The 22,769-nt window shown below is 39.6% G+C and overlaps 1 protein-coding gene across 2 annotated transcripts in view; it reads right to left on the bottom strand.

Moving 5' to 3' along the window:
* The window catches only part of asns (asparagine synthetase), a 36,620-nt gene extending 15,594 nt beyond the window's left edge, over positions 1 to 21,026 (bottom strand). Inside the window, exons 1-8 of one of the 2 annotated variants that reach the window (XM_003459948.5) lie at positions 20,881 to 21,026; positions 19,579 to 19,834; positions 15,017 to 15,254; positions 14,757 to 14,942; positions 14,568 to 14,669; positions 11,372 to 11,499; positions 11,120 to 11,246; positions 4,590 to 4,696 (exon numbers count right to left, since the gene is read on the bottom strand). In XM_003459948.5, the coding sequence (XP_003459996.1) occupies positions 4,590 to 4,696; positions 11,120 to 11,246; positions 11,372 to 11,499; positions 14,568 to 14,669; positions 14,757 to 14,942; positions 15,017 to 15,254; positions 19,579 to 19,827 (1,137 nt within the window). In that variant the 5' untranslated portion in view covers positions 19,828 to 19,834; positions 20,881 to 21,026. Of the gene's footprint in view, positions 1 to 4,589; positions 4,697 to 11,119; positions 11,247 to 11,371; positions 11,500 to 14,567; positions 14,670 to 14,756; positions 14,943 to 15,016; positions 15,255 to 19,578; positions 19,835 to 20,311; positions 20,576 to 20,880 lie in introns of those variants that run through there. The other variant, XM_019355582.2, reaches the window with a different exon arrangement.
* Positions 21,027 to 22,769: the final 1,743 nt, after the last annotated feature.

The following is a 22,769-nucleotide window of genomic DNA, read 5'->3' as shown; positions in this document are numbered from 1 at the left end:
TTAATTATTCTTGAAAAATAATTTATTTCTGTGCATTTTTTTTTCACCCTGCATCAAATTAAAGTTGATTACGTCGATTAAGCATCATGAGGTGGAGGGTGGGGGGTGGTTCCCTATTTTTTTTTGCTGGGAGTTTGCAACCCTATTAGTTAGGTTGCTTAATATTTCTGCTAAGTACTCTTTAAAATACCAGAATAGGAAGGATGGAGTAGGTTTAAGTTTATTAGATTGATCAGTATTGGTGAACTATGAAATATTTTGGGTGCAGTGTATTTTTTACATACAAGTATAACAGAATAGCTTTAGTGTTGTTGTTTATTTAAACTTGAGTATGAACTTGCAGCAAGATATTTAAAAAAAAAAACAGTTTTATTGATTAAAAAACACACTATATCGGATTCATATCGGTATCGGCAGATATCCAAATTTATGATATCGGTATCGGACATAAAAAAGTGGTATCGTGCCATCTCTAGTACAGATACTAGTGTTGAAAAATAGCTGAGCTGAACTGATTTAACCGCTTTACTCAAGTAAAAGTTAAAAAGCACCAACTCTGAAATGTACTCAGTGTAAGAAATTAAAAAGTAGCTCTTTGCAGGACGTTTATACCAGCTATTTTTGTGCAACGCACACTGAACCTTCTGCTATATTAATGTAATAAGAAAATATCAGTAGATTGAAATAAAGTTTTTTATTCCTGTCTATATTTAAATTCTAATAAATGTATTCAGTTTGAATCAGTAGAACATGAGCAGAGAAAAAGAAGGAAATAAAAAAAAAAAAATATCTATTCTCTGTAGACTGTAGCGATTGTAGAGACTGATTTTGCCTCTAAACAGGAAAATTATTACGGAAGAAGTTAAAGATTTTCAGCAGGTGGTGGAAACCCAAAAGTCAGTTTTAATGGCTCAGCACAGGGAAAAGAGTCACAACTCACAATTTCTACTGAGAGCTCCAGATTTTCTTAGTGTACAGGCTGTGATCAGCAGACCTGCAGCTCTTTGTGGATCTGTACACATGGATTCAACCAGATGTGAGCAGATGTTTTATGAACTGTCCTGGCCGATTTCCATCCTCTACACTGACAGTATTCTGTTTATACTAGATGGCCACTGTGCATCACAGTACAGCAGATAAACCTGTTTATCCTACAGCAACCTACAGAGGATTTTCTATTGAGCCTCAAAATAACAGTCTACCTCAGTTTGTTTTTCAGCACATTAAACAACATGGAAAAAAAAACAAAACAAAAAAAAAAACAACAATGTCACATGTACAGACCCAACATCTGACTTGGAACAGAATAGCCCTTTATTGTCAGTGCACATGTACAAAAAAATTATTGGAAATTATTAGTGGAAATTATCAATTAAAAACATGAGGACTAGCATATAAGATTTAAACTTATCAAACACCACTGAGCAGCCATTGTCTTTAAATCTAATCTCTCTTCCTCCTCTCCTGTCCTGTTTTGCCTTTCTTATCTTTCTCCATCTCCGAGTAAAGTTAGCTCTTTCCTTTCTCTCCCTGTGAAAAACAGCAGCTGGACCTTGCACACAAACAGTTTGTGAGTTTGCTGATGTTTGCTGGGCTGATACAAACGCTGCATTTGAAATGACCTGTCACTTAAAAAACGTCACTCCCTTTATGCTCGCTCCTCTTTTGTAGGGCAAGCTAGATGCCAAGGTGCCCAAACCACAACTTATGGACACCTGCAGTCGTTCCAGTTTTGTGGCAGGAATAAAAAAAGAAAGAAAAGAAAACATAATCCACTTTAACCTATGACAATGGCCCACAATTGTGCCTCTTTGATCACTTTTTATGCTACATCCTGCCTTTCATGCATTACTATTCACGCTCCAATCAGTTTGATGTGTGAAGGCCCGCAGTAACATGAAATAATAACTTCCCTCAAATCTCTTAAACTTCATGAGCCTGCTTTAAAATGTAAGGAGTGGAAAATACAGATTTGTTTAAAAATGTAGGGGGTAAAAATAAAAAAAACCCAAAAAAAACAATAACTTGTAATAAAATATAAGTACAGATGCCTGAAAGTTGAACTTAAGTACAATAAGGAAGTATTTGTACTTTGTTACTTCCCACCTATGCCCATACTGTATGTTCAAACTAACAAAGTGAGAAAGAGAAGAAATATGAAGGTGATGAATATCCCATGCTGTACTCGAACTGACAACCTTCAGCAGGCAAAAGAAATAATTATGAAATCAGGCAACCAATATCAAAATGATCTGGAAAGTACTTCAATATGCAACCTCAAGACATACAGCAAATGGCTTATAGCTGTAGAGTGAAAACAGGTGTACTTAATAAAGTGGCAGACATTTTAAAATGAATATGTGTTTATGTTCATACTGAGAAACAGAAAAAAATGTAATGGTGAAGAAAACGTGTGTGTATCGTACCTAAACTATGGTCAGCAGAGCGAGTTAAAAACAAAGGTTTTTTTCTTTCTCTTCAAAACTTGTTGGAGAAATTAAATAGGCAGTGAACAAGAGTTCAGAATGGTGTTCCTCTGAAACAAACTGATTCAGTTCAAAAAGGTACACGTGTGGGCTTTGAGGAAGGGCTTGTAGGAAAAAAGACAAGTGTAGCTATGTTTTGAGGGTAAAATGGTGTCTGTAGGATGAAAATCATGGTCACAGCAAAAAAAAAACAAAAAAACAAAAAAAAAAACATTCATTCAAGTTTTTGTGTCTTCATTTCATTCTGACCTACTTAGGATTTACTGTAGCTCTGTAATACACATGAATGGGGAAGTAATTTAGGAGCTTTCTGAGCCTGAATGGTGCTGACTATGGGTGCATTCTAAAAGTACTTCCCATCTCCTATAAGTAAGGCTGGGAGAATTGATAAGGAATTAGGAAAAGAGCCATGTGCTGAGAATTGGAAAAGCCTCGTCTCTGTGATGCGGATGTCTGCTGTATTGAAACTACAATATGCAGAAGATGAACTACAAAACGTGCATCTTACTTTGCCGCAATGTGTTCTAACTAAATGAGGAGGAACATTTAGCACCAGCTTTACTAATGTCTGCAGCAGCACAAAGCCTTATTTTCAGAAAAAAATCTGCTAGATTTACTATAGGGGCTCAGTATCAGTTTTGTGACTGAAAGTATTTTTGTGGCTGGTCTTATGACTCGTGAATTGGTAAGAGTTTCACTTTCAGGAGATGAATATTTAAATAATGCAAATGTGAATTACAAAGTCTGTGGCACATAATTTGCTGCAAATTGCAAGAATTGTAACACTGAAAAAAATCCTGTCTTATGCCTGTTGTGGTCGTGATATTTGCTGTTAGGACAGTTTATTTTTAAGATGTTATCACAACCAGTGCATCATTGTTGTGTTTGTTGTTTTGACTGTGTTCACCCGATGTTTTCTATCTCTAAATAAAAATTAACTATTCTGTTTGAGAATGCAAACTTTGAGGTAGCACAAGTCCTTCCTTGGGAGCAGGGACCATGGGAGTCATGTTTGTGTTGCTCTGGTTTCCCCTGGGGCATACCACAAAGAGTGTTATGCTAAATGATTAGTCTAGATTCAGCCTATGCTGTCCAAGTGTGGAGGATGAAGTGTATGGGTGCCATTGAGGGTGGCATCTCCCTCAATGGAAAAACAATGCTTTTCACCAATGGAGGCTATATCAATGCTTTGAGTTATCAAGATAAGATTCGACGACCAGTGACAACACATGATGTGGAAGTTTATGTGGAAGTGGAAAGGATGGAATAGCCTGCCTGCAGTTCTGACCTCAACCCCATTGAACACTTGTGGGTGTGCTTAGGTTTGCTACTCATATCAGTGACAGACATAACCAGACTGGCTTACTTGTGGAAAAGAATGGGATGCCATCCCACAGAAGTGTGTGACCAAGCTGGTGGTGCCAGGCTGTTGTGGCTGTGTATGTCGCTTCTACATTCTACTAAAGCCCCTCTCAGACTTCAATTATCAATAGCCCAATAAGCAGCTTGGCATTGGCAGAGAAGATCTGACAAGTTTTTCATGGGCTCACCCTACACTCAACTCTGCTGCACATGGCCATAGTATAAGGTTTATGAAGCACTGTTACACAAATTTCATTAATTTTTGTACCAAGTTTATGTGTTGTCCCAATTCTATTACCATCCATCCATTCGCTTCCGCTTATCCTTTTCAGGGTCGCGGGTGGCGCTGGAGCCTATCCCAGCTGTCATAGGGCGAGAGGCGGGGTACACCCTGGACAGGTCGCCAGTCTGTTGCAGGGCCAACACACAGGGACAGACAACCATTCACACTCACATTCACTCGCACATTCACACCTAGTGACAATTTCGATTATCCAATTAACCTATCCCCACAAGCTGCATGTCTTTGGACAGTGGGAGGAAGCCGGAGTACCCGGAGGGAACCCACGCAAACACGGGGAGAACATGCAAACTCCACACAGAAAGACCCTGGCCTGATGGTGGAATTGAACTCAGGACCTTCTTGCTGTGCGGCAACAGTGCTAACCACCGTGCCACCCAATTCTATTACATTTAAGATAAATCAGCCTGAAAAAAACAAAGGTAAACTACCTAACTCACCTTGTGGAAGTAAATGTATCCCTGAGTCACCTCATCAGAACCCTCTCCAGAGAAGATCACCACGCTGTCAGTCTTCTGTCTGATGTACTTTGAAACCAAGTACATGCCTGTACAGTTAATAATAAAAGAGTGTAGAGTGAAATGCATTCATGTTCATGTACCCTTATAAAAACAAATCACAACCTACTGTGCTGAATATATAATATACAACTAGAATGTTTGATTACAGTACAGTTAATATCCTACACATTGTTAAATGGTCAAAGAAGTAGGTGAAGGCAAACTCACTCAAGTGCTATTTCAGTTAATCAAGCAACTTGTTGTGATTTGGCGCTATACAAATAAAATGTAACTTATTATCTTAAAACTCTAAATAGATGGATAAAACTTTTTTGTGCTGCAAATCACCAAAACCATTTAAAGTAAACAGTTCTTCGTTCATTCATTCATTCCAATCTAAAACAATAAATATCACATAAATGAAAATTAAATGCAGAAAAATATTCTGCACACAAACTTCCTCACACATCCAAAACCAGATGTAGAGGTTATTTCTGAGACTGTTAGAACCACTTTTTTCATGTGTTGTTTACTAGGTTGTTACTTGTTCAGACTTCTGTTTGCATTATGAGCATGACCTACACTTTTTCTGTCAAGTAACAACTTAATATTTGATGGCTGTAGCTCAGGAGGCAGAGCAGGTCACCTACTAATCAGAGGGTTGGTGGTTCAACCTCCATCTGCTCCAGTCTGCATGCCAAATATCCTTGGGCAAGATACTAACCCCAAGTTGCTCTCCAATCCATCCATCCATCGGAGTAAGAATGTGTGTGAATGTTAGAAAGCACATACTTATAAGCAGGCACGTGCGGGGGGGGGGCCCTTTCCTCGAGGATGCCTCAAGTGCCCCTTTCTTGAGGGTTTTTTTTTTTTTTTTTTTTTAAAACCTCCTAGGACCTGGCGTCCAGATATGTGGACATCACATTTTGGGTTATTTAGACCAAAATACCCAATTTTGCTTGTTACGAGCCGGGTACGAGCTCGCAAAGTGCATGCGCATTTTCTGCAGGCTGGGTGGTGCGGAGCTGGAGGAGGCAAATTAATTGGAGGGTGCTGACTGCAACAAAACAGTAAGTAAGGTGTACAGCGCACACTATAGTCTATAGCAACAAATAAATTGAAATAAATGAGCGTGCTGTTTGTGCAACAGCGCGACAAACATTACATGTCCTTTTATGAACTGCACAAGTAGTGGTGGTCATTAACTGCTAGCTAACTGGGTAAGGGTGTTACAAGGGGGTCTGTAGCTCTGTCCACAGTTTTAGGGAACATGTTTTGTTTTAAAGTAAGTTACAGGACTTTTGCGAGAGGTCCCGGGTTCAAATCCCGGACGAGCCCCCAGAAAACTGTCCCGAATTCCAAATATTGAGGATGAGAACAAACCAACACTGGCCCAGAAGAGTTCAGTCAAACGATGATTTTATTGAACACACGCGCGGGGAGATGAATACTGCAACACAATCAGCATAGATCTCCGCCCAAAAGTACACTGCAGAATAGTTTTAATATGTCAGGGTTCAGCCCCTTCATGCGTCAGCACAGAATATGATATGCATCAGTTACGGTAAATGATCAACTAAAAGCTAAAAACAGTTAGACAAGGTCCCTTTTTTCATCAACATTTTACCATATATGTCCCTCACATCTTCCAGATGCTTCCTGTTGACTTACAATTTTCTTAGCTCCTCTTTCATCACTAGTTGCTAGGTAAACACAAATGCATATGGCAAGCTAAATGAACTCCAGGCCTTTGGCCTTGACTATATTTTATAATTGTTTGTATTTGTAAGCGTGTATGCGTTAATAGGAGTTTTAATAAAATGCTCGTGCTGCAAGCCATGTTTAGCGATAATATATTTTCCTTTATTCCCACACCTTTTCTGGAGGGCTTTTATTTCACTAAAAACGATCTAATATGGTTATCCACATAATTATGGATTATTATATTTATGATATTCACCCCCCCACTGTTTTTAAAGAAAATATATTAAGTAACAGATGATATTAGGTTTATATTTCAAATTAGATAAAATGCTGATTTTACAGCAGTAAAATTATTATCTCTCTACAGTTTAAACATTTAATAAGCACAGCATGTGTGTGTGTGTTTTATGTGTATAGATTTTTAAAAATTATTACTAATAATATAACAAATATTCCAGAAATGCCTCGTAAGGAGAGGAGGAAGAAACAGCTACAAAAGGAGCTGTGTGAGGCTGCTACAGGCAGTGGATCCCTCACCAGCTGGATTAAAAAGAGCACAGGTAACAATAACACATGTACCAGTTGTTGCATTGTAGAGGTATTCAAGGATAAAAACAGTAATTAAAGCAGTTGCAATGTTTTGGTTCTATAACATTTTCTATCATTACTTTATCATGGACTAGGTGCAAAAGTTGTTAAGTGTAGATAATTAAATAATAGATTAATGAGATATTAAATTGTACGTTGTTCTCAGATAAACAGCTAGTGGAGGGTGATGGTTCAGATGAGGAGATGGAAGGAGGAAGCGAGGCAAAAACTGAGTTACAGGCAGAGCCTAGAGAGAATGTAGAGGAAAGGACAAGCCAGGAGAAAGAGACTGGAGTGAGAAAGTCAGAGAGTGAGTAAGAGCCCAGAGAGGAGGAGAGTGAAGCCAGTGAAGCCATAGAGAGGACATTCTCAAACCTACTTGGACTTGCACACCCAACTGATCCTGCCCATGTCATGCAATTCCACATACAGTATGATGAGGCATTCATTCAAATGTGTGAAAATATTGGACCCTGCCAACCAGTACTGTCATCATATCCAAAGAATGAAGAGGGACGATCGTTTCAAAAGAAGTGGTATGAGAAAAATCCATGGCTAGAGTATTCTCCAACTGCTGATGCCATGTTTTGTTTCAGCTGCCGTCTTTTCTTAAATGATGAAAAGTACACAAGTCGCAAAACTTGGAAAACGGAAGGGTTCAGTCGGTGGAGAAGGGCTTTAGAAAGGATTAAAGAGCACAGTGCATCAGAGTCTCACATGTGTGGTATGGTGAGGTGGAACTCATTTAAAAAACAAAAAAAAAAAAAAAACCTTGGAGGCAGCTTTTGAAGTAGCTGACCAAGTGTCACAAGCTGCAAAAGACAAAGAAAGAAAGAAACAGAGAAATTTTGTCTCGTTTGATAGACATCACTCTTTACCTGGCAAGACAGGGTATGCCTTTCAGGGGAGATGATGAGACCTTGTCAAGCCAAAATCGAGGAAACTTCTTAGCGTTAGTTGAGTTGTTCAGCAAGTATGACAGTGTAATTAAATTACACCTTAATGCCATAAAAGAGCGACAGGGACCTGAAAAAAGACCTCGTCTCGCTCCTCTCAAACAGAAGTCAGAATGACATAATCAAAGCTTTGGCCACATCAGTAAGACGTGTCATCCAAGCAGAAATTCAAGAATGTGAAACCTTTTCTATCATGATGGATGAAACCACAGATGTGTCGCACACAGAGCAGGTTTCCTTTGTTGTCAGATATGTGCACAACATGGAAATCAAGGAGCGCTTCCTTCAGGTGTGTAATGTGGAGTCAACAACTGAGATGCTCTTGAAAAGCTAGTAATAGCTCTACTGAAAGAAAATAATCTGAAGATTGACAACATCCGGGGTCAAGGTTATGATGGGGCTGCAAACATGAGCGGGCGCTTTAAGGGACTTCAGTCAAGAATACAAAAAAAAAATCCAAAGGCCTTATATGTCCACTGTCAGGCACATTGCGCTCTCTACTAAAACCAGATTAAGGCAAAGTCAAACATGTGTTTTGTCAGCTTTTTCAACCTAATCAAAAAGCTTTACATTTTTGTGGCCAATTCATCTAAACGACACTCTGCATTTATTAAAATGCAGGAGAAGTTGTACCCAGAGCAGCGCCCACTGGAGCTGCAGAAGCTGTCAGACACTAGGTGGGCCTGCAGAGAAGCTGCCCTCAAGACAATGAGGAAGATCCTCCCAGCTGTCATGCAGTTTCTGGAGGAAATACTACAGCAAGATCCTCCAGACTCTTCAGCAGGTGATGCAATGATCCTTCTCAAAAGCATCAATTTTGAATTCATCCTGTGTCTGGAGATCGCCTGTCCCATCTTCCAAGTGACTGCTACTGCATCTGATGCATTGCAGAAGAAAGACATTTACCTGGCTGCAGCATACAAGATTGTTGATGGTGTTTTGCAGAGCCTGGACCACAGAAGAGTTTGAGAAAATTTATGAACAGGCTAGAGAGAAGGCTGCATAAGTGGGCCTGGACCCCCCATCTGAGGTCCCTGGACAAGCTCGGAGGAGGAAAGTGGCAGCAAAGTTTAAGTTTGCTGCCACAACAGCTACTGCTGATGACCATGCTTTCACAACTCCCGAAGAATACTACCGTGTTAAAGTGTTCTATGTTTTTGTTGACACAATGACACAGGAGCTTCTGAGACGCTTTAAAGGAGGAGATAATTCCACATGGGAAATCTTGAATGCCTTACATACCCTGACAGTCCCAGAGAACTGGAAAATAATCTCAACAGAGGCACACCAAGCTGTGAAGAAACTCTGCCAGTTCTATGACATTGAGGAGGAACATAAATTACAGACAGAACTTAAGGTCTTTCATGCTTCATACTCATGCCCCCCACCAGTCAGTGTGGCATCCATTCTTTCAGTGGTCAAAGAAAACAATGCACATCTGATCTTCCCCAACATGACTGAGCTGCTGAAGACATATGGAACACTCCCAGTGTCCACAGCAACTGTGGAGCATTCTTTCTCAAAACTAAAACTAGTTAAAAACAAACTTTGCACCCTTTGCTCAGAGGAGAGGTTGTCAGACGACCTTTTATTGGCAGTTGAGAAGGACGTTCCAGTCAACCACAGTGATGTCATTGACATTTTTCGGGACATGGCAAACAGAAAGTTACTGTTATAATTTGGGACAGGACATGAAGAGCATCTTATTCCTTCCTGCTCTTTCCAAAACATACCCTGTGTTGTTTTTGTTTTCTGATTAATAAAATGTTTGAGTTATCCTCCTATTGGTTTATTTTTGGAAGAAAGAAAGAAAGAAAGAAAGAAAGTTTTACAGTTCTACAATCTAATCCCTCCCATGTAAAGTTGATGCTGTGATGTTCTGTGCTCTGTGATGTTTAAAAGGTGCTAACAGGACACACACACACACACACTGTCTGTATAGATTTTTTTAATACATTCTCACCCTACCATGACCCCTGTCTTTTGTACTACTAATATCCTGGTTTCAGTTTATTTCCCAGTTTTTTAAATCTGTTGCCTTATGGTTCCAAGCGCTGTCACCAATCTTTTTACATTTTATTTTTATCTCAAAGCACTTGTTTAATCAGCTACCTATGGACTTTTTAATGTCTACAGTCTCAAAACAACACAGCCCTGCCCTCCAGCACTATCAGCAGCAGGAACAGCAGTAATCCCTCAACAGCAACATTGTACGCCATCAGGTAAAACAAAGGCTACATTTGCTTTGCGTTGTCCCCACCTGTTGACAGTCATATAGTATGATGCAATTCCATATTAGATTCGTCATGAATGTGAGTTGTTGTTATTCAGCCTGTTCTATCTGCCCCTTTTTTAACTTTGAGCACCCGCCCATTTAAACGTCTCTGCACGGCCCTGCTTATAAGTAGCATAGGAAAAAAAAGTGCTTGTGCAAATGGGTGAAGAGGACAAGTTGTGTAAAGCACTTTGAGTGCTCAGAGTAGAAAAGTGCTATATAAGAACCGGTCCATTTACCATTTATTCTTTAAATGTCTTTGATTTTGGTGCTGTGCAAAAGCCTTGAGCCACTGATCATTTTTCTATATCTTACATAAGAGAGGCCAGATTTTCACCTACTGTAATTTTTTTTTAGTTAGTATACTGTCTGTCCAGCTGCTTGTAAAGAGCCATAGTTCTCTTAGTCACATTATGCAGCCAGTCCTTGAACCAGTTTGCACTTTACCATTGCACTCTCGTCCTTTTGTGCAATAAAAATTAATGTCCATATCCTTCTCCAACAACTGAAATCAGTTGAGTTCAGTTCACTTTCCCAGAATGGAGTTCACTTTAAGAGCAAACTTGTTCAGGAAAGACAAATAAGTATTAGATCATGTAAGAGTGTGAACTGTTGTCTGTCCCTATGTTGGCCCTTAGATGCAGTGCATCTCTCCAGGGATTGGCATCAGCTTTTCTGCAACATTACATCACATTATTGCCAACATAGGACAGTCATGCCAGGGGGGCAGCAAATTTTAGGGGGTGGCCAGTGCCCCCTCTGACCCCCATTTGGTGGCGCCCCTGATACAAGGCCACGTAGATTTGGATAACTTTTTCCCTTAATAAGTGAAAAAATAATTAAAAAACAAACATTTAAGTATGACAAATAAGCAAAAAACTAAAAATCAAGAAGGGACAAACACTTTTTCACAGCACTGTATATCGAGTGCTTTGTATTCCACTCACCCACAGAGGCACGTATTGTGGTGACGTCATAGCTCTCCAGGTGGAAGATGACTTCCTTCACAACTTCAATACCTTCTTCTGCAGTGAACGTCACCTCATGGTGTTCACTACCAATATGATTGGCCACCTGACAAAACACCAATTGATGATTAAAAACACACCAAGACCTTTTTTTAAGGAATCGGTCACACATGCCAATGTTATAAGTTTAAGTTATAAGTTATAAACATGTCTTTTAAGTGAGGGACAAACCTTGCGAGCAGCTAGGACGTCTGGACTGTCATCTGATCCAATTGCAAATGTCTGAATGGGATATGGCAGCTTCTCCTCTTTGGCCAGTTTCACAAGTGTAGCAGCAACCAAACTGGAGTCCAGACCACCTGAACAACAGTAATATATATTGAATTTATCAGAATTGGTTACCTTGGGAGAGTTTAAGTCTGTCTTAAAGGAACAAGAGAACAGCTCTTTTACTCAGTGTGATTGTTTTTAATGTACTCTTAATTTGATCTGTTATTGTATATTTTACACATGTTGGTATGGGATATTGTATTTGTTTTAAATGTTATATACCTATGTGGTATGTGACTTTTGTTGCCATGATGCCAGGTCTCTCTTGGAAATGAGATTTTTAATCTCGATGAGATTTTTACCTGGATAAATAAAGGACTAATAAAGAAATATTCTATATCTGGAGTTCCAGATGGTTCTATGCTGAGAACAATTTGATAGAAAAAGTTGGGCATCATCTGAATAGCAGTAAAAATGCATGCAGTGTGTTTTAATGATATCATCTAAGAAAAGCTACTATATTGTAAACAGAATAAGACCTAGCACAGAAGCCTGTGGAACTCCAAAACTAACCTTTGTGTGTGAAGAGGACTCCTCATTTATGTGAACAATTGGAATCTATATGTATATCATATTTAGATACGATTCAAACAGTGCAGCACAGTACCCTTAATACCTATAGAATGTCTAATCACTGTGATAAAATATTATAGTCAACAGTTTTGAATGCCCGATTGAGGATTAGGAGGACAAGCAGAGATTAGTTCTAAACCATTCCTCTGCAGATGATCAGTAAGGTGTTTTATAACTACTCTTTCAATAATTTTTGATAAAAAATTAAAGTTGCAGATTAATTATAGGCTAATTATAGGCTAAAGATGAATCAAGTGATGTAGTGGTTTAATTACTGCAAACTTGAAGGCCTGTGGTATGTAGCCCATTAACAGAGATAAGTTGATCGAATTTAAGCTTGAAGCTTTATTTAATGATAGGTCTTCTTTGAGCAGTCTTGTACGAAAAAATTTTGTTGTTTTTTAAAGTTTGGAGAAAGTAATTAGTGAAGTTAACTCAAAAAGATAAATTGGAGAACAAGACTAAAAAAATAAGAGATTGAATGACGAATGCCGCATTAACAAGGCGTGGACTGTAAAATTATTTACTTACAGAAGTCAAAGAAAATGCCGTGAGCTTAGTTTTTTATGGACTACAATTTAAATCACTATGTGATCAAACATGCAGAAAAATACAAGAACTTGTCTGATGAATTGCGGGTCAAGCAGTCAGATGCTTTGCTAGCTAAACTGCAAAACCAACAATGATCTTTTTTGGGGGGGGGTGGTGGGGGTGGTGTTACAAAACTACACACATCCAGGGATGCAGCTGACAAGGCAAGTTGTTTCATATCCCACACAAACTGTTTTCTGATGGAGAGCGTATCAAAGAGTGCTAGGTGGATAAATCAGTGCACTTTTTTACACTGACCCTTCTGTCAGCGTAAAGAAGCTACATATTGAACAGTTTTTCTACATGATACAGATAAAGCTGCTGTGACAAAGAAAGAAATCTGTCAACAACTCTTTGGACTTGTATTGTAAGAAATAAATGTATAAAATTAATCCAGTTTTGAGGGGGCGGTATGCATTCACTATTAGGGAGAACACACATGAGGTTTAAGGCCTGGACAAGTTTGAAACCTTTTTTCCTTAACAATGGAAAATGGCTGAAAACATAAACTTATATCACTTTAGCCAGCTCCTAAATTTATAAATTCTGCACTCAGTTTTGCAGTCTCCAATATCATTGAAATACAGCCAGATGCTGCTCATTTTACGTTTTCGCTTCTTTCCGCTACACTTGCTGTCTGTGGAACGTCTGCCCCACTTCCTTTTTTCACATAATGGCATGATCTCGGTCCGTCTTTGCATGTGATTGGCTGCATGGTGTGCCCATCAAAATAAATGCCAAAAGATTCGGCTCCCACCTACAGATGGGCCATTAATAATTGACATATGAAATTATCTCACGAGCCAAAAGTAATTGTATTCGGCCCACAGGCCAAATGTTTCACACCCCTGATTTAAATTATCATAATCATTCTGCTGTATCCAGGTTTTTCTAAAGCAAAGTAAACCATGTTGATCAATTATTAACTCATGTACTAGCAGGGACTTAGGAGAGACCTAATGTTTACAAATCCACATTTCACTGTTTTACTCTTTGGTGCAGTTGAGCATATTATACTGTTCTTGATGAGGATGTACACATCCTGGATAGGGAGAAACACTGGTTTGAGCGGGGAGCCAAGGAGGCCATTTACATGAAAAGGGAAAGACCATCTCTGAATCGAGAAGGGGGCCTAAGGGTACATCTTTCACCATCTTACAACGCTGTGATTGCAGCCATTCCCCAGCTCTCTGTGAATGGTACTTAATTAATGGTCTTTGATCAGAATTTGCATATTAATGATCAAGAAACTGACCCCACAGCCCACTGTTTGCCATTGGTTCTAGTTTCAGTCATTATGCAAATGTACTGTTTATAAGGTTGAGGAAACCTGCATTTAGTCACTTGGATGAGTGACGAAACGTTTTTCCCCACTGAAAACGCTGTGTCCAGATGAACAGAATCAACTTTTTTGAGATGATTCTAACTTCAGGGGGCAGTGCCATAAGAGGCTGGCTGGCACAGCAGTCATCCATCACATCTACTACACTTTCCCTATTTCAGTACCTGCCGGGGCCCAGAGGACAGAGCTGTGTGGTTTGTGCGCAAGCTGGAGAGGGCAGCTGAGAAGCTGCATGTACAAAATGACCATGACATTAATGCTTATGATCAGTGTATATTAACTTTTAACCACAAATAAAACACTTCTTCCCTTGTGAATGAACAGAAAGCTCATCACATGTAAGTGAAGTTAATGTTACTGTCAGACAGGTCCACTTATTCACACAGAATAGGTCTATGCATGAACGCCTACTCTTAGGCGCTAAAGTAGAGTAGCATGTCTCAAGGCACAGACTCCCAGAAGCCAAATGAAAATGCAAGCCCTTTCAAAAAGGACATAAGATTAACACCAACACAAAAAAAAACAAACAAACAAGAAAAAAAAAAAAAAGAACACACACACACATGTTGAGCTCCACATAGCAGATGTTACCTGACAGAAGACAACCAATTCTCCTGTGAGCCATGAGACGTTTCCTTACAGCATTTTCAAACAGATTTCTGATGTTGCTCTTCACCAATTCCTCATCCAAACCTAGGGAGACAAACTCTTTAATGTTCTTCACAAATACCATCTACCACTAGTAATGCTTGATGTTTAAAGTGGTGAATAGACTCTTACTTATAGGTAGTTTCTCCACTGTATCATAGATGGCATGAGAAGGCTGTTGTCTGCAACAGTGAAACTGTTCCATCTGAATAGACTGAACTTTGCCACTTGGCTTTAAATCAAAGACCTCAAAGTGCCCAGGGGGGAAGGGGACAATGCTGGCAGGAGTACCCATGCCATGGGTAATGTCTATCAAGCCTGTGATCAGAATAAGGTTAGTAATGGAAACATATAAAGAAGCAACATTCAAGCAATATAAACCATCCCATTACCTTTGGCCTCTGAGCACAATGCAAGGAATCCATCATCTGTGAGGAGTTTGAACAAAGGCCTAACACCATACGTATCTCTTCCCACATGCACTTTTCTGTTGGCAGTGTCCAGAAGAATGAAAGCAAATACACCATCCAGGAGAGAAGCCATCTTCTTAACGCCAAAGCGGTCATAAAGGTGGAGCAGAATCTCACCATCCATTTTAGTCTGGTAATCAAACTCAAATTGCTTCCTCAGCTGAAAGGACAAATAGCACCAAAATGATTATTTTAACTTTCATCAAACTCAAGAAGGGCTACACCCTTTACCACTCTGGAGTTTCCCCAGATGGCCGTGAGAATTGCTTCCCTGTCTCCTTAGGTTAAGAAACAGGTCCTGACTTTCATTTGCACTGAGCCGAATTGCAGTTATCCTTCTTGGAGTCCCTGGTAAAAGCCTATCAATGACAAAGCACCATGTTCCAGCATAAGGGTGTCTACAGGTACTCTTAGCACCAGCATGCCCGAGGTTGCAGATTGATCAATGGTTATGGTGGCTTTCATCAGACCTGTGGCTACCTTAGACACTCTGGTGACACAGCCGACTGCTGTCAGCCGATTACCACCTGATGGCGAGTTGGATCAGGTCGTGGGGGAAGATTGTGGTACCTGGCACACCCAGGTCTGTGCAGTGAGGGTGCAATTTGAGTGTGAGGCCCCGATCTTTAATTCCCAGATCTGGCAGAGCTCCATCCCAAGTGAGGCTAGGGACATTGAGTCATGTTCTACACCCCCACTGTCAGAGCTGCAGTACAGTGCTGCACCCACAAGATGGTTGGTGCCTGTTATGGCAGTTATCGCCGAACAAGATAGAAGACACCGTAAGTGAAGGGAGCAGTTAAGCTGAAGTACGAGTCCTATCAAGCTAATGGCTTGTGGGAGTCCGGTGATAGCTGACCAGTACCAAAAGGCAAAGCGGGATGTGGCTCTAGCTGAAGCTGAAGCAAAAACGCAGGCATTGGAGGAACACAGTGAGGGCATGGAGCAAAACTCTGTCAGCAGGAATACAGTGCTGCTGACTTCAAATGAGGATATAGTCAGGCAGTGGAAAAGGCTTGTCAGTTTTATTTTTTTATAGCGCCAAATCAGAACCACGGTAACCTCAAGGTGCTTTATATTGTAAGATAGACCTTACAATAATACAGAGAAAACCCCAACAATTAGATAACGTCTATGAACAAGCACTTGGAAACAGGGCAAAGGAAAAACTTCCTTTTAACTGGAAGAAACTAGGCTCAGGCCATCTGCTGCGACAGATACCATGTTTCTACGATTTTTTTAGGGCCAAGTACAATAACCAGTGTTTTATCTGAATTTACTAGCAGAAAATTAGAAGCCATCCAGGCCTTTATGTTGTTAAAACATTCCTGGCATTTCTGGCTTCATTAAATTTAACTTTATTTATAAAGCATCAAATCATATCAGCAGTCACCTCAAGGCACTTTATATTGTAAGGTAAAAAGGCAACAATAATTCATGGATAGATAAAGCTGGGCATCATCTGCACAGAAATAAAAATGTATGTTCTGTGTAACGTTCTGTGTGTTGAACTCCCTGAGCAAGAACAGAGAGCATGTGAGCAAGTGAGCATGCTTGCTTCTTTAATGGCTTGGCACACACCAATCACATTAAACTGACATCAATGAACTGGAGTGAAATAGAAATAGACTGTCATATAATCCGCAGGTAAGTAGAGTTATACACTAACACAGTAGAGTACAAAATAAGTATAATTTAAATAGACAATCTGATATTAAGTAATGGGTAAGCATACACTTGTATAATTAGCTCACAGGCTACGACAAAACTACTATATTGGTAAAGAGTGGCTACTTATTTATCTCAAGAATTAACACATAATCAGGACAGAAAGATATGTCTTCTGATAACACTGCTTAAAAGCATGTATAAAATTAACAGAATTTGTTTTTGCATGGAACCCTGCTGAACATAATTATAGTGTGAAGAAGACTCCTCATTTACATTAACAAACGGGAGTATATGAGAGGATGTAAGTATTAGAGTCTCTAATACATACATCCTCTAATGTCTGTACAAACATTTCAACTTCTTATATTTTCCCCAAAGTCTTGGGCATCTTCAAGATGTTTTCTGACAAAGCTAAGATGAGCCTTTATGTTCGTTTTTGCTCAGCAGTGGTTTTTGTCTTTGAACTCTGACATTCAGGCCATTTTTACCTTAGTTTCTTGTTGGAACCCTGAACACTGACATTAACCGAGGCAAGTGAAGGCTGCAGTTCTTTGGATGTTGTTGTGGGGTCTTTTGTGACCTCTGAGTCGTGCTGCACTCTTGGGGTAATTTTGGTTGGCTGGCCACTCCTGGGAAGGTTCACCACTATCCAATGTTTTCGCCATTTGTGAATAATGTCTCTCACTGTGATTTGCTGGAGTCCCACAGCTGTAGAAATGGCATTATAACTTTTTCCAGACTGAGAGATCTCAATTACTTTGTTTCCCATTTGTTCCTGAATTTCCTTAGCTCATGGCATGATGTCTGGCTTTTAAGGATCTTTTGGTCTACTCCACTTTGTCGGGCTGGTCCTATTTAAGTGATTTCTTTATTCAGAAGGTATGATAGTAATCAGGCCTTGGTGTGGCTAGAGAAATTTCACTCAACTTTATTTATGTTATAACAGGGGGAGAAAATCACTTTCACACAGGTCCATGTAGGTTTTGATTTTTTCCCTCCTAACACCTTCATTTTAAAACTGCATTTTGTGTTTACTTGTCTTATCTTTGTTTAATATTTCAATTTGTTTGGTGATCTGAAACATTTAAGTGTGACAAACATAAAAAAAATAAGAAATCGGTAAGGAGGCAAACACTTTAATGCCACACTATCTCGAAGACTTGATTACAATTCTTGCTGCCAAAGATGGCATAAACAGGAATAGGTCACAGTTTTTCCACATAGGACCAGGTAGTTTTGGATAACTTTTTTTTCTCCCCAATCATTTAATCAATCAGCGTTTAAGACCTTAATTCCAGGCATCCTTACCACCAAACTGGCCCACCTTCAGATTCCCCCTGCCACTGGATCAAAGCTTTCCTCACCAACCGGCCTCAATCAGTCAGACCCCCCCACCCCCACTGTCACTCAGCACCAGATCCCCACAGGGGTGCCCCCTACTGTAAGCCCTGTACACCTCTGACTGCATACCAACTCACCCAACCAATGTCATCATCAAGTATGTTGATGACACCACGGTGGTTGGTCTTATAAATAAAGAATTTGTACCTAAATAAAGAATTTGTACCTCTGGTTCCCTGAAAATCGTCATGACAGTAGCTGGCATAGACAGGTCCACTCCCCTCTTATTATAAATGGAGAATGTGTCTCCACCTTCAGGTTTCTGGGCACAAACACCTCAGCTGATCTCATCTGGACCCACAACACCAACGCCCTGGTAAAGAAGGTCCAGCAGTGGCTGCACTTCCTCCATGTCCTGAGGAAGAACAACCTGGACCAGAACAGTTGGTGTGGAGCACCAACAATTACGCTGTACATCTACAATAACAATAAAAGACCATTCTATTCTATTCTTTGTCCAGTATTAAAATTTGTTTGATGATCTGAAACATGCAAGTTTGATAAATATGCAAAACAAATAATAAGAGGAAAGAGGCAAATACTTTTTCACTGTATACTCAAAGCCTATAGAAAGAACAGGAGTTACACTAGTGCATTCCTAACATGCACAAAAGACAAGATTGGTGTTATTTATTGGTGGCAACCATACCACCCAGCTGTTATCAGACAGGTTTTCTGAAAATGGAGCAAAATTTGTATTTAAAATCAAGCATATAAATCCCTGTTGTATGTGTCACATACGTAAAGAACTGGAAGCATTATAAGCATGAAGGAATTTCTATATTCTCACTGATGATTGGGTAACACTTCTGACACACTAAAGAACAGAAAGCCTAGGCCTTTATCACCGTTTCGAGACAATATGCTGTTGAATCCAGAAACTCTAGTGAGAAGATTGTGTTCTAGTGAACATGATCTTCTGAATGAACATGGACCTGGTTTGAACAGTCGGTGTCATCTTATAAATGTTAAATGACATGTTTATGTTATTTTCATGTTTATGTATGCAGTGGCTGTAGCTCAGGAGGTAGAGCAGGTCATCTACTAATTGGATAGGTTGGTGGTTTAATCCCAGGCTGCTCCAATCTACATGCCAAATATCTTTGGGCAAGATACTAACCCCAAGTTCCTCTCCAGTACATTCAACAGACAGACAGCATTTAGGCATAGAAAAAAAGTGCTTGTGTGATTGGTGAACGAGGCATGTTGTGTAAAACGCTTTCAGTGCTCAGGTAGAGTAGAAACGAGCTAAATATGAATCAGTCCTTTTATCATTTATATTAAAGCGTATTATGTTCTACAAGAGACTATAGTTTGCAGTAATGTGATAACTGGATGCATCCCCTGCTCGAGAAAAATACTTCCTCAAACAACCACTAAAGTTTCAGAACAGAATGGACAAGAGGTCTTACTGTTTGGTGGTTGTAAATCTCTCCATTGTAGCAGAGCCACATATAAGGAAACTTCTTGATGCGCAGCGGCTGCATGCCATACAGCTGGTCCACAATGGCAAGGCGATGGAAGCCAAAGCAACAGTTGGTGAAGCCATTAACATTCTCAAAGCGAAAAGCATCAGGGCCTCTGTGAGCAATTTTCATGGCACAGGTGCACTGAACTGACATGCACTCGTCGCTGCCAAACAAAGCCCAGATACCACACATTTTGCAGCTGTGGACAAAAACAAAGAGGCATGTAGATTACAAAGAGATTACACAGAGTTTAGATTTCTAGAAATGCCTACATAAAAGAGATGATATGCAAATAGAACACAGTGAGTTGGAGGATTTGGTCACCAGCATCACAATGAAACTTCAAAAAGCTTAGAGTCTACCCCTTGGATCTCTAACACAGCCGTCCTTCAAACAGTAACTTAACAATAACGTCAAATATCCTTCATTGTTCCTAGTACAATGGGTTTCAAGTAACAGGACATCAGATCATCATGCTTTGCAAAATTCCCACGCTCCGTGAACGCAGCAACTGATTTTCGAATTTGACTCCAATCAGGTTTCAAACTAAACATGTGAGGTTGACGAAGATGATTACGCTTTACAACTGACTGTGCTTCTGATCACAGTTTGTGTGCGTTAGAAGCGTTTGAGTTAATAAGCCACGAATTGAAGTCTCTGGTTGCTTCGGACGCACCTGTCGTGCCTCATTCTGTAATATTAACTTTAACAGTTACTACGAAATAACTGGGGGTGGATATTTAGATAGTAGACAATAATAGATCTAACTGTAATAGAAACTGCCTTGCTTCAGTTAATACCACTACCATCAAGCGCTATTCATAATCCCACCAATTAAAAATATGCTCAACTACAACAACTAACACTATCCGGAAACTATTTGTCGTTTTCTAACGTATGCCGCGTGCTCAGTTGAACCATTCGTCCTGCCATGAGCTCCGGTTGCGGTGTTATAGCCAGCAGAACCGGTGTTCCAGATTAACTGGTGATGGTCGCAATTTAGCAGCCAGTCTGCTAGGTGCCTCCGATACGCTGAATTTTCATTAACACTGTACACAGTTGGACAGTGGTCAACAATTACACAGCATATGAGATATGTTTTTTTTTTTTTTTATTGCAATATATCTAAGTAAAATTAAACATGGCAGATTTCCCAGCATGTTTTTGCTGTGAACACTTCCCAGTGGAAAGCCTCATTCCTGGCCACAAGCTTATGATAAAGACAAAGAACGCAACCCAACTTACCGTTTTCACCTAAAGAACTTCCGCAAAGAAAGGCATAGACTGTTTGAATACTTGTGGCTAAGATGATGCAACGTTTCATTGAAAAAAGAAGAGAAAAAAGCTACACCGCGAAGGTATTTAATAACCGGATAAGTAACCGCATCTTCAAAATAAGAGCCACGGAACAATAATGGCTCTACAATGAAATCAAGGTGTTTGAAAAACGTGGAAAAATAGAATGTATTATGAAAAACACAAACTAGAAAAATAATCATTGGATAGCTGCTTGGTAGATATGATAGACACGGTAGGCAATTTATTAAATCATAAAGTTAGATTATTTCAAAATTATCAAATTAAAACTAGGTATAGATCTGGAGTTTTAATTTGATAAATTCGCTATTCATTTATTTCTAAGAAGAGGCTGTTTGACGAAGTAGCTGACGAAGTTGTGTCTGCCTGCAACACAAGATCCACAACTGCGCTCTACACCACCTGCATGGCTTCTCTTCATGTGCAGTCTGTCACAAACGGTAGGAAATTGATTTGGCACAGCAGCAAATTTGGTCTTTTTTGCCACTTGGATCCCATCTACCTGCAAATCTAGTTTTGTAAATGTATTTCCAATGGAAACTATGCTATAAATGCTTGTGTGTGTGATTCATAATGAACACTTGTACCTATAAAAATAAACAAATAAAATGTATTAATTGATAAAGTAATGAAAGCGCATGCGCTTTTATTACTGCAGGCAGCTAAACGCTACGTTCATATACAATCCGCACTACAGTCTTAATTTTTATAGCGTTTATTTTCCAAAGGCTTTTATTGTGAAGGTCATGTCCAAAATCCTGTGCATTTGTTCTTTTCCAACTTGACACTGCAGCTTCATGAAAAGTTGCATCATACGTGGAAACTATAGCAGGTTTTGCCCTGACAAGTTTTATTAAGCTCTGAGAAAGAAGCTGTAAAATGGCTCCTCTCTAAAATATACCACAGATGGTGTCTTCTGTTCCTGGTTAGTTTCAGCACATGTTTGACCTATGCCAGCTTAGTTGTAGACTTTACATCAAGATGATGCTGGATGAATTATGAATTATTTTTCTATACCCAACTTTATACACAAATAAAGAGGTCTGCAGATTTACACAAAAGCCCTGAAAATAGAAAAAGAGAACCCAGTTAATTGAATCAAATAAAATATTACTTATTAAGGAGTATATATATACAGCCCCAATATCACTGTTTCATCTTGAACTTGGCAGACCTGACCAGCCCCTTGACCAAACTCACATGAAAAGGTGAGATCTGGTATGGTGGACGGAGCAGTGTCACCCAGTGTTTGTGCGGTGAAGAAGGCCCTCTGTGGTGAACCCCTGCGCCACATGCTGATCTTTTTCCTCTCTTAGGATACCGAGACCTGAAGGAGAGACAGAAGCTGTCCCAATTTAACTGCTGCATCCTTCAAAGGCCGTATTTGATGGCCAGTTACATCACAGTGAGGCAACGAGGCCCACAAATGTGGCCTCCTTTTTTCCCAGATTTGGTTTTTTCATAGGAGTCAAACATTTGGCCAGGAGGAATTTATAAAATTAAGAGCTGGCTACAGCGATTCCTGTTTTTATTTTCCATTGTGGAGGATAAAAGTTGTGCAGGCCTCTGTGTGTTCTGTCTAGTAGTAGTAAATGCATAAAAATAAGGTTTTTATAAAAAGACTGAACAAAACACTGCTCCCTTGAAAAGGACTAAATTTACAGTTTAGTATTAAATATGACATAAAATAAACTATATGCAATGTGTCTTTGAATGGCAGAGATGCAGAAATGTCTGCATGTAGCACACAGCCATGATTCAGAGTGTCTTAATGAGTCTCACAGGCCTGAATGTGCACTTGTAGCCATTTATAATTC

Source organism: Oreochromis niloticus, linkage group LG22 (assembly GCF_001858045.2).
Source record: "Oreochromis niloticus isolate F11D_XX linkage group LG22, O_niloticus_UMD_NMBU, whole genome shotgun sequence".
Lineage (NCBI taxonomy): Eukaryota > Metazoa > Chordata > Actinopteri > Cichliformes > Cichlidae > Oreochromis > Oreochromis niloticus.
Note: the sequence above shows the minus strand (reverse complement) of the source record. Positions and strands in the feature narration are given on the sequence as shown.